At 42.6% G+C, this 12,556-nt stretch overlaps 1 protein-coding gene across 8 annotated transcripts in view; it reads right to left on the bottom strand.

Moving 5' to 3' along the window:
- Positions 1-12,556, bottom strand: part of SBNO1 (strawberry notch homolog 1) — an 85,893-nt gene that overhangs the window by 70,503 nt on the left and 2,834 nt on the right. For all 8 annotated transcript variants that reach the window (XM_053587899.1, XM_053587901.1, XM_053587900.1 and 5 more), the window contains exon 2: positions 610-741. In XM_053587899.1, coding sequence (XP_053443874.1) covers positions 610-741 — 132 coding nt within the window. The remainder of the gene's footprint in view (positions 1-609; positions 742-12,556) is intronic.

Here is a 12,556-nt window from a genome sequence, read left to right as displayed (position 1 = left end):
TAACAAATACAGGCTTTGGGCTTGGTATCTGTAGCTCAGCAGCTAGGGCACCAGCCACATACACCGGAGCTGGTGGGTATGAATTCAGCCCGAGCCTGCCAAACTACAACAACTACAACCAAAAAATAGCCAGACGTTGTAGTGGGCACCTGTAGTCCCAGCTACTTGGGAGGCTGAGGCAAGAGAATCGCTTAAGCCTAAGAGTTTGAGGTTGCGTGAGCTGTGACGCTATGGCACTCTACCCAGGGTAACATAGTGAGACTCTGTCTCAAAAAAAAGAAAGAAGGAAGGAAAGAAATAGAAAAGCTTTGAAAGGCTCGGCGCCTGTGGCTCAAGCGGCTAAGGCGCCAGCCACATACACCTAAGCTGGTGGGTTCGAATCCAGCCCGGGCCCGCCAAACAACAATGACGGCTGCAACCAAAAAATAGCTGGGCGTTGTGGCGGGCGCCTGTAGTCCCAGCTAGTTGGGAGGCGGAAGCAGGAGAATCGTTTGAGCCCAAGAGTTGGAGGTTGCTGTGAGCTGTGATGCCACAGCACTCTACCCAGGGTGACAGCCTGAGGATCTGTCTCAAAAAAGAAAAAAAAGAAAAGCTTTGAAAAACTCTTACCTGCTGAACTGGAGGGGTAGGTGTTGGAGTTGCAAGCCCGGTATCTCCACCATCAATATCAAACAGGTCATTTGGACTAATCCCACTCTCACTCAAAGCAGCAAGCAGTAAATCCTGCCCTGGTTCCACCATCTTTAGAATGAAACATTAAATATTAACGTCAGAAAACGTAAAGTGAAAATATTAACTCTCCTCTAAATATAAACAATCAAACTTTTTCTACCAGACTCATTCATTCAATATTTATGAAGAATCTGCTATGAGTCAGACAAAGAGGATAAAAAGAAATAATCTTTGATCCCAGGAAGCACACACTAAATGAAAAGGACAGAGACATACATGTCACAGAAAGAGTATATATCTACAAAAGACTATGGGAACAGAGAAAGAAATACTGAATTTTGTCTACATAGAGAGGTTACAAAAATGATGATGCTCTGAGCTCAACAAAGGAATCACCAAAAGGACAAAAATCTTCTGGACAGTGCATTCAAATGTATGAAGGAATGAAAAGAATCTGACTCTCCTTAAGAACTATAGTTAGAGTAATTCAACATGGGAATGAAAGCCCAGAAGTATGAGGTTTGGATACGAAGTGGCAAACATTGAGGACAGTACTGCCCACAGCCCTATGCATCACACTAGAGAGTTCACTTAATCCTATCAGTAATGAGGGTCCCAAAAGGGCTTTCAGATGGAGGACTGTTTGATATAGATTTGTGATTTAGAAAGGCCACTCAACAGTAGTGTTGAAGCAACCTGAGAGGGAACAGGTTAATACCAGAAACAAGAAGCCATCTTAGGAAACTGCCATAGCCAATCAGGAAAGAGATGATGTGTTATAAACACAGGGAGTAGAAAGAAAGAAGGGGAGTGGAATCCAAGATCTTTAGAAAGGACAAACCACTGGCCTTAGTTTAAACAAAAACTTAGAAGGGACTAGGCGCAGTGGATCACGCCTATAGGCCTAGCACTCTGGGAGGCCAAGGTTGGTGGATTGCCCGAGCTCAAGAGTTCAAGACCAGCCCGAGCAAGAGCAAGATCCTGTCTCTACTAAAAATAGAAAAATTAGCAGGGGCATCATGGTGGGTGCCTGTAGTCTCACCTACTCAGGAGGCTGAGGCAAGAGGATCTCTTGAGCTCAAGAGTTTAAGGCTGCTGTGAGTTATGATGCCAACAAACTCTACCCAGGGTGACAAAGTGAGACTCTTGTCTCCAAAAAAAAAAGCAGCACACCAGAGAAAACCCATGAGTTGATAGATGATTAGAGATAAGCCAAGAAAAAACAAAAAATTAAAGTTGAGTCCAGGAGACCTGAAAGATGAGTTACATGGAGTTGAGGGAGCCCTCTAAAGACTGCTGCAGAGCAAGCAAATACATGGTAGGCTCCGGTTTTCTCAACTATTGTTTCAGGAGCCAGATCAAAATATTCTACCACCAAAAGGTATTTTTATTCATTTTATAGGGAGAAAAAAACTTAACAGAGCTTCCTCAATTTTAACTTTCAAGTTAATTTCTCTGAAATAACCAATTTATATATACAAACATAAGTACTTTTTCTCAGAAAACTAATTTCATATTATATAAATAATAAATAGTTTGCAGCTAGTCTGTTTGTTCTCAGAGTATGTGATAAAATTACATGTCAGTGTTTCACGATGTCCTACAAAAACAGTGTTAGCCAAGAGCTCTATGACCATAACTTCCAGCATACAGGATGGACAAAAAGTTCATGTGCAACTGAAATAGTAAAAGAATTTAAATTGTTGTAGTTGAAAGCAAGTCATTTAACAGAGAAATTATGTCACATCTGTGCATCAGTTAGACCAGAGGTGTCCAACCTTTTTTTCGTCTGCTGCACACTGGAAGAATAAAAGTTATCTGGGGCCATACATTAAATACACAAACACTAACAAAAGCTAATTGGCAAAAAAAAAAGGTCCATATATACTTTCAGTGATATTCAACACCACAGATAAGAAAAAGTCCTCACAAAATTGTAGCCACAGGTTAAAAATTCCTGATTTAGGGTGGCGCCTGTGGCTCAATGGAGTAGGGCGCCGGCCCCATATGCCGGAAGTGAAGGGTTCAAACCCAGCCCCGGCCAAAAACTGCAAAAAAAAAAAAAATCCCTGATTTAGACAGAAATCCTAATGGAAACATAAATAAGTTAAAGATGGAAACCACCAATACCCAGAATGAAACTGAGGGGAGACCAATGTTTAAAAGGTTAAGAGGAACCACAGATTAACAAAGGAGATTTCTCCAAAATTTTTCAGAGAAAAGAAAAATGCCTAAGGAAGAAAAAAATTTTGAGCAGAGAGAATAAAGGAAGGAAACAAGGCTGATAGTGTTAGATCTTCCTGTTACCATATTTAAGCCCACAACAATCCTGAGTGAGGGAATACAGTTTTAGAGCTAAAAGTGAGGTTCAGAAAGCTTAAATTACCTGCCCCCAAATTCACCCATCCAGGGAATGGTATAAGATTAGAAACTAGATCGAGGGGCTGGGCAATGGCTCATGCCTGTAATCCCAGCACTGTAAGAGGCCAAGGCAGGTGGACTGCCTGGCTCACAGGTTTGAGACCAGCTGGAGCCAGAGCGGGACCCCACCTCTAAAAATAGCCAGGCGTTGTGGTGGACACCTGTAGTCCCATCTACTCAAGAGGCTAAGGCAAGAGAATCACATGACCCCAAGAGTTTGAGGTTGCTGTGAGTTATGATGTCATAGCACTCTACTGAGGGTGACAAAGTGAAACTCTGTCTCAAAAAAAAAAAAGAAAGAAAAAAACTAAATCAGGGGTGGGAACCTCTGGCCATCTAGATCCTTAAGTGCAGCCTTCTGACTGAATCCAAATTTTATCAAACAAAACCTTTTAATAAAAAGATCTAGAAGACCACATGTGGCCTTAGGGCTGCAGGTTCCCCACCTCTGAACTACACAGTTCAAATTCCCAAAGTCCATGAGTTCTCTCTGCAGTAAGTAAAGATGAAACTGGTAACCTACAAAGTCTCACTACTTTATTTCAGAATGCCAGAAAAATTAAAATTAGAATAAAATATTAGACAGCAAAATACAAATAACGTGCAAGAACTGGACAAAAGACAAAAAGGAAAAATGTATACATTTATAATAAAGTTTACTCATTTTTCTGACACAGACATTTGACCATACTTCACAATTTATCCTAGTACATAGCAGAAATAAGTACCTACAGTTCTAAACAAATGGCTTAAAAACATTTTCGATACACAAAACAGGACCACAGGTCCTTAGGACCAATGACCTGGCGGGGAATAGGGAGTCTTGGCTCATACACTATGGCTAATCTTGACCCAGAATAATAGAACTCTGGAGACTATCAAAATGCCATCCTTTGAAAATAAATTTTGGAAATGATTTATTTACATTTGAAACAAAGGTACATCATTTTAAACATGATTTTTTTTTTTTTTTGAGACAGAGTCTCACTATGTAGCCCTTGGTAGAGTGCCGTGGCATCACAGCTCACAGCAACTTCTAATTCTTAGGCTTGAGCAAGTCTCTTGCCTCAGCCTCACAGGTAGCTGGCACTACAGGCGCTCGCCTCGATGACCGGCTATTTCTTTTTGTTGTTGTTGCAGCTGTCGTTGTGTACCTGACCCAGCCAGGTTCGAACCTGCCAGCCTCAGTGTATGGCCGGTGCCGTAACCACTGTGCTACTGGCACTAAGCCTTAAACATGATTCGTAAACTAACAACCACAGAGTCCTGCAGATGGTGAGGTCCATTAATCCTTCAGATACACACTAAGCCCTACCTCAAAAGTACAAAAAGGCCATTAATTAATAAAATGCAAATTCACTGAAAAGTGTTACTAAATTCAAGAGTGCTTTCTGAAGTATTTTTTGGTGGTTTTTTTTTTTTTCTTGAGACCGAGTCTCACTCTGTTGCCTTGGGTGGAGTGCAGTGGCATCATAGCTCACAACAACCTCAAACTCTTGCGCTCAAGCGATCCTCTTGCCTCAGCCTCCTGAGTAGCTAGGACTACAGGTGCCCACCATGATGCTCACCTAGTTTTTCTATTTTTAGTGAAGACAGGGTCTTACTCTTGTTCAGGCTGGTCTTGAACTCCTAAATTCAAGCAGTCCACCTGCCTCCACCTCCCAGAGTGCTAGGATTATAGCACCATGCTTGTACTGAAGTACATTTTCTAAACAATGATCATTAAAAGTACAAAAATATGGCTCGTGAGGTGGCTCACACCTGTAGTCCTAGCATTCTGGGAGGCTAAGGCAGACAGATCGCTTGAGCTAATGAGTTTGTGACCAGCCTGAGCAGGAGCAAGACTGTCTCTAAAACTAGCCGGACGTTGTGGTGGATGCCTGTAGTCCCACCTAATAGGACTACAGGGAAGCTAAGGCAGGAAGACTGCTTGAGCCCAAGAGTTTGAGATTGCTATGAGCTACAACGCCACGACACTCTACCAAGGGCGACAAAGTGAGGCTCTGTCTCAAACAAAACAAAACGCACAAAAACACATAATGGAAGGGAGAAATTTTAGAGAAAAACTTTTTGATATTCATACAAGATAAAATGATAACAACTGTAACACCATCAGTGACCACAGCTCAGAATTTACTCAAAGGAATGACGATTTCATTTAGCCATTTCACAATGTGTTTACATACCAAAATATGCTGTATGCCATAAATTTTTACTTGTCAATTAAGTAACAATCTGAGACATTCTTATCTGAGTAATGACCCAGTAATGTCTACAAAAGACATTGTCTTTCACAAACTATTAATGAAAGAGATTTTACTCTTAGATACATTTCATACAGAAATGGAATAGTAGGGATCTTTTCTCGCTCAGTCAATTGAGCACTAATTCTCTACTTGATCTTTTTTGAAGAGCAAAGGAAGGGAGGGAATGGAGAAAGAACACCTATCCTGTTCTCTGACTCCATTAGGCAGAACTCTTAATATTTAATCTTACTTTCATTCTAAAACTATTACAGACTCACAGAATTTCAGTGGTCAAGCTGAGAACCCTTATAAAATTGATTTAGCCTATCTCCTCCTGTTCTTCATTTTACAAATAAGTATGTCTTATTCCTGGGAGGAAAAACAACATTTTCACTGTGAGCCCAGAAACTACAACATAAATGCCAAATACATTAGGTGTAACAGAATTGTGTGTCTATAAAGGACTTAAAAGACTTTAAGTGACAGGTGTAGCAATCTAACAAACCCAAAAGTTACTAACCACAGAGGCTTCTATCTCAAACAATGAACAACAAAAAAAGTTTAATTTTTATCATAAATACACTTGAAAATATCACCAATTTCAAAATAGTAAACCTATGAAAACTTCTGATGACTAAGAAACAAAGAGACAGTAGTAGAAACTAAGAGCTATCCGTGGCAGGACAAGAAAATACTGAGAAACAATAGCCAACCAGAAGAATGAAAAGATACAGTTCCCAATGATGATACCAACACTAAACCTTATCAACAAGGACAAGGTTCCTCCTGCTGAAACTTAAAGACCTATACAGCTCTAAGTGGATACAAGAGATTATCTACAACAGCAAAAGCACATCACAGTGAGTAGTGCCTGTGGCTCAAAGGAGTAAAGCGCTGGCAAATCCAACCCGACCCAGCCAAAAACTGCAAAAAAAAAAAAAGCATATCAGTGCTTGAGGAAGACTATGAGATAAGACAATACCTGGGTTTGAATACTGACTACATTACCCACTAGTAGTACAATACAGTCAAGTAATAAACCTCTCTTAGTTTCCTCATCTTTAAATGAAACTAAAAATAGAACTTGTCTCATAGGATGCTATCCAGTAAATGTACTACTACCTGGAGTATGTTCCCTACTAGCAGTAACTATCATTTTGATAAATATTAGTATTGCATCCAAAAAAGATGCTTTCTTCCATATCACTAATGCAATACTTTATTTCCCAGAATACAAATCCTTGCTAGCAATCCATCAATAACTAACTTTCCTATTAGTTTTATAAAATACTAGTTCTCCTTAGCCAGGAATTGTGGCAGGCCTGTAGTCCCAGCTACTCGGGAGGCTGAGGCAAGAGAATCGCTTAAGCCCAGGAGTTGGAGGTTGCTGTGAGCTGTGTGAGGCCACGGCACTCTACCAAGGGCCATAAAGTGAGACTCTGTCTCTACCAAAAAAAAAATACTAGTTCTCTTTTAAAAATCTAGAAGTATCACACACCCAATTAGCCCAGCTAATCAGTTACCACGTCTAGAGAAAACTGGCAACCTTTTGTTTTGTTTTTTTGGAGACAGGGTCTCTCTTCCATTACACAGGCTAGAATACAGTGGCATCATCATAGCTCACAGCAACCTCAAACTCCTGGGCTCACATGATCCTCCTACCTCAGTCTTCCTAGCAACTGGGACTACAGGCATATGCCACCATGACCAGCTAATTTTTCTACATTTTGTAAAGACATGGTCTAGCTCTTGCTGAAACTGGTCTTGAACTGGGCCTCAAGCAATCCTGGGCCTGCCAAAGTGTTAGAATTATAGGCATGAACCACTGGTAGCATTTTTCAATGTGCATATATAGCAACATTTAGCAAGTATCTTTTCCTTAACTAATAACAAAAGGAATTTTTTTCTCATTGTTTAATAGTACTAAGCATTGGCCAGGCATGGTGGCTCACAGCTATAATTGTAGCACTCTGAGAGGCCAAGGCAGGTGGATTGCTTGAGCTTATAAGTTCGAGACCAGCCTGAACAAAAACAAGACCTCATCTCTACTAAAAATAGAAAAACTGGCTTGGCACCTGAAGCTCAGCAGTTAGGGCCGGCCACATACATTGGAGCTGGCAGGTTAGAACCTGACGCGGGCCTGTCAAACAACAACTACAACAACAACAAAATAAAATAGCCAGGTGTTGTGGCAGGTGCATGAAGTCCCAGCTACTTGGGAGGCTGAGGCAAGAGAACTGCTTAAGCCCTAGAGTTTGAGGTTGCTATGAGCTGTGATGCCATAGCACTCTATCGAGGGCAACATAATGAAACACCGTGTCTAAATAAATAGAAAACTGAAGTAAGAGGATCGTTTGAGACCAAGTTGGAAGTGCCATGAGCTGTGATGCCATGGCACTATACCCAAGGCCACTGTCTTTAAAAAAAAAAAAAAATGCCTCGTTCAAGACCCAGCTTTACCTTTTTTATGCAGCCCAGATACAATGACTGACATTCAGTCTAAGAATATGAAAGATAATGATCCACTTAGAATTTAGGGGATATATATAGTCCATCAACAAGTGACTGCTACATTCAGGTTCCTTAAAAACACATCTGGGGGGGCGGCGCCTGTGGCTCAGTGAGTAGGGCGCCAGCCCCATATGCCGAGGGTGACGGGTTCAAACCCAGCCCCGGCCAAACTGCAACCAAAAAATAGCCGGGCGTTGTGGCGGGCGCCTGTAGTCCCAGCTGCTCGGGAGGCTGAGGCAAGAGAATCGCGTAAGCCCAAGAGTTAAGAGGTTGCTGTGAGCCGTGTGACGCCACGGCACTCTACCTGAGGGCGGTACAGTGAGAATCGGTCTCTACAAAAAAAAAAAAAAAAACACATCTGGGGAAGAGAAGGCAGTTACATAGAAGTTAGTTAAAAATTATTACCTCTGCGTGGATTGCCTGAGCTCACGAGTTTGAGACCAACCTGAGCAAGAGTGAGACCCCCATCTCTAAAAAACAGCCAGGCGCTGTGGCAGGCACCTGTAGTCGCAGCTACCTGTGAGGCTGAGGCAAGAGAATCGCTTGAACCCAAGAGTTTGAGGTTGCTGTGAGCTAAGATGCAACAGCCCTCTACCAAGGGTGACCAAGTGAGAATCTGCCTCAAAAAAAAAAAAAGGATTACAGGTGGCACCTGTGGCCCAAGGAGTAGGGTGCCAGTCCCAAACACGGAGGTGGCGGGTTCAAACCTGGCCCTGGCCAAAAACTGGAAGAAAAAAAAAAGTTTACCTAAAATGGATATAATCTGTATTTTTCTATTTTTTTTTTTTTTTTTTTGTAGAGACCGAGTCTCACTTTATGGCCCTCGGTAGAGTGCCATGCCATCACACAGCTCACAGCAACCTCCAACTCCTGGGCTTAAGTGATTCTCTTGCCTCAGCCTCCCGAGTAGCTGGGACTACAGGCGCCTGCCACAACGCCCAGCTATTTTTTGGTTGCAGTTCAGCCGAGGCCGGGTTTGAACCTGCCACCCTCGGTATATGGGGCCGGCGCCCCACCGACTGAGCCACAATCTGTATTTTTCAACACCACTGCTCAGTGAAGTGTCCCTCCCTTGGAAACCCTGTGGCAAGAATATATTCACAAAGGAATGTGCAAATTACACACAAAGTTCCAAAAATGCTTTATAAAGGCTGCACAGGACAGATGGGGGAGGAAAATGAAACAACTTTCTTGATTCTAACCACCTCAAATTCAGATCACTAGTCTCTTGATAGGTTAAATATCCCTCATCTGAAATGTTTGGGACCAGAAGTACTCCTAAGATTTTTTTTTTAAGATTTTTTTTGATTATGGAATATATGTATATACATAATGACTTATCTTGGACAGGGACCCAAGTCTAATCACAAAACTCATTTTTTTTTTGAGACAGTTTCATTTTGTCACCCTCAGTACAGTGCTGTGGTGTCACAGCTCACAGCAACCTCCAGCTCTTGGGCTTAGACGATTCTCTTGCCTCAGCCTCTGGAGTAGCTGGGACTATGGGCACCCACCACAACGCCGGGCTATTTTTTGTTGCAGTTTGGCCTGGGCAGGGTTCGAACCCACCACCCTCAGTATATGGGGCCGGCGCCCCACTCACTGAACCACAGGTGCTGCCCCCTCATTTATGTTTCACATATATCTTATACACATAGCCTAAGGGTAATTTGGGCAGGGAGAGAATAGATAGGGTCTTCCACTATTGTAAGGGCTATAGTGCAGTAACATCATCATAGGTCATCATAACTCACTGCAACCTCAAATTCCTAGGCTCAAGAAATCTTCCCTTGGTCTCCTTAGTACCTGACACTACAGGCCCCTGCCACCACATCCAGCTAATTTTCCTATTTTTTGTAGAGATAGGGGTCTATGTTCCTCAGGCTAGTCTCAAACTTCTGGTTTCAAGAGATCCTTCCATTCAGTCTATCAAAGTGCTAGGATTATAGGTATGAGCCACTGTGCCTAACTCTGAAGTTAATTTTATATAATGTGTTTAGTAATTTTATGCATAAACAAAGTTTTGACTATATTTTGACTGCCCCAGCATATGAGGTCAGGTGTGAAATTTTCTACTTTTAGCATCATGTTGGTTTCCAGTCGCAGATTTTGGAGTATTTCACATTTTCAGATTAAGGATACTCAACCTGGATATGGGTGGGTTCTTTTCTTTTGATGCTCAAGACAACCCATGAATAAATGAAACCGTTATCCCCTTGTCACAGACAAGAAACTAAGGCTTAGAAACACGAAATGTAACAAAGTAAAACAAAGTAAGCTTAAAACAGAATTATAAACTCAGCAAGTCTGACATGATACTCCTCGAACCTACTCTCAAACCCATACCAGTATTCTTTATACTACCCTATACCAGTATTTTTCATATCACTGGTCAGTGGGTTATCAAATGAATTTAGTGTATAATGACTAGCATTTTAAAATATTTTAGTATAGGGCGGTGCCTGTGGCTCAGTGAGTAGGGCGCCGGCCCCGTATGCCGAGGGTGGCGGGTTCAACCCAGCCCCGGCCAAACTGCAACAAAAAATAGCCGGGCGTTGTGGCGGGTGCCTGTAGTCCCAGCTGCTTGGGAGGCTGAGGCAAGAGAATCGCGTAAGCCCAAGAGTTAGAGGTTGCTGTGAGCCGTGTGACGCCACGGCACTCTACCCCAGGGCGGTACAGTGAGACTCTGTCTCTACAAAAAAAAAAAAAAAAAAAAAAAAATTTTAGTATAGAACAGAAAATAAAGCATACAGTTATTTTATGAAACTTTTGGGTTACATATGTATATAAATACACACATATATATGCATGTGTATATATGTTTGTATGCATATATATGCTTGTGTATGTCATGTATGTATGTAAAACATTTCTTACTGTGCAATAAAAGTTTGAAAGCCACTACTGCAGGGCGGCGCCTGTGGCTCAGTCGGTAAGGCACCGGTCCCATATACCGAGGGTGGCGGGTTCAAACCCAGCCCCAGCCAAACTGCAACCAAAAAATAGCAGGGTGTTGTGGCAGGCACCTGCAGTCCCAGCTGCTCGGGAGGCTGAGGCAAGAGAATCACTTAAGCCCAGGAGTTGGAGGTTACTGTGAGCTGTGTGAGGCCACAGCACTCTACAGAGGGCCATAAAGTGAGACTCTGTCTCTACAAAAAAAAAAAAAAAAGAAAGTCACCACTGCAGCTGGGCAAGGTGGGTTACACCTATAATCCTAGCACTCTGGGAGACCAGGGCAGGTGGACTGCCCTGAGCTCACGGGTTTGAGACCAGCCTGAACCAGAGCGAGATCTTGTCTGGAAAAATAGCTGGGAATTGTGGTGGGCACCTGTAGTGTCAGCTACCTGTGGGGGCTGAGGCAAGAGAATCACTTGAGCCCAAAAGTTTGAGGCTGCAGTGAGATACGACGCTATGGCACTCTATCTAGAGAGACAAAGCGAGACTCTGTCTCAAAAAATAAAAAACAGAGAGAGAAAACCTCTGCTGCAATATACACATTGCCACAAAAGAATTAAGCAAATTAATTTGATGAGTTATGTACCAAATTTTATTCATAAAATAGCTTGTGCTCTTCAAAGCCGGTAACTGGCCCAGCACTGTAGCTCATGCCTATGATACTAGCCAGGCCCAGGTGGGGGAACTGCTTGAGACTAGGAGTCTGAGAACAGCCTTAGCAAGAAGAGCAAAACCTTGTCTCTACTAAAAATAGAAAAACTAGCCAGGCATCATGATAGGCACCTATAGTCCCAGCTACTACTCCAGAGCCTGAGGCAAGAGGATCATTTGAGACCAAAAGTTTGAGGTTGCTGTGAGCTAAGACATCACAGCACCCTATCCAGAGACTCTGTCTCAAAAAAAAAAAAAAACCAAAAAACCAAAAACAAAAAACCAGGCTCAGCGCCTGGTTATAATCAAGCAGCTAAGGCGCCAGCCACATACACCTGAGCTGGCGGTTCAAATCCAGCCTAGGCCCGCCAAACAGCAATGGCAGCTGTAACCAAAAAATAGCCAGGCGTTGTGGCAGGCACCTGTAGTCCCAGCTACTTGGGAGGCGGAGGCAAGAGAATCACTTGAGCCCAGGAGTTGGAGGTTGCTGTGAGCTATGATGCCACCACACTCTACCCAGGGTGACAGCTTGAGGCTCTGCTTCCAAAAAAACAAAAACAAAAACAAAAAACCAACCTGGGGTGGCACCTGTGGCTAAAAGGAGTAGGGCACCGGCCCCATATACCAAAGGTGATGGATTCAAACCCGGCCTCTGGCCAAAAAAAAAAAAACAAACCTGAGTATTCACTTACCTCCACAGGCAGCAAGTCTCAAATCAAAGTTCAATTTACACTAAAACACCAAGACATATCTACAAGCTGAACTCTTTGAGGCAAATCACTTTCAAAAGAATGAAATCTCCATGTTGGCCATTTTAAAGTAATTTCAACAAAGCCACTAAAGCATATAAAATTGCCTGACACATAACAGAATTCTATAAGTGAATGAACAGTAGCCACTTTGTCTCTAAGATTTATCAGCAATGGGCGGCTCCTGTGGCTCAAAGGAGCAATGTGCCCACCCCATATGCCAGAGGTGGTGGGTTCAAGCCCAGCCCTGGCCAAAAACTGCAAAAAGAAGAAAAAAAAAAACTAAAACACTGTAAAAAAAAGAAAAAGATTTATCCAGCAATGGGCAGCGCCTGTGGCTCAGTTAGTAGG

The sequence above is a fragment of the Nycticebus coucang genome, chromosome 4 (assembly GCF_027406575.1).
Source record: "Nycticebus coucang isolate mNycCou1 chromosome 4, mNycCou1.pri, whole genome shotgun sequence".
In the NCBI taxonomy this organism is placed as follows: Eukaryota; Metazoa; Chordata; class Mammalia; order Primates; family Lorisidae; genus Nycticebus; species Nycticebus coucang.
The sequence above is the reverse complement of the archived record's forward strand: the minus strand, read 5'-3'. Positions and strand labels throughout refer to the sequence as shown.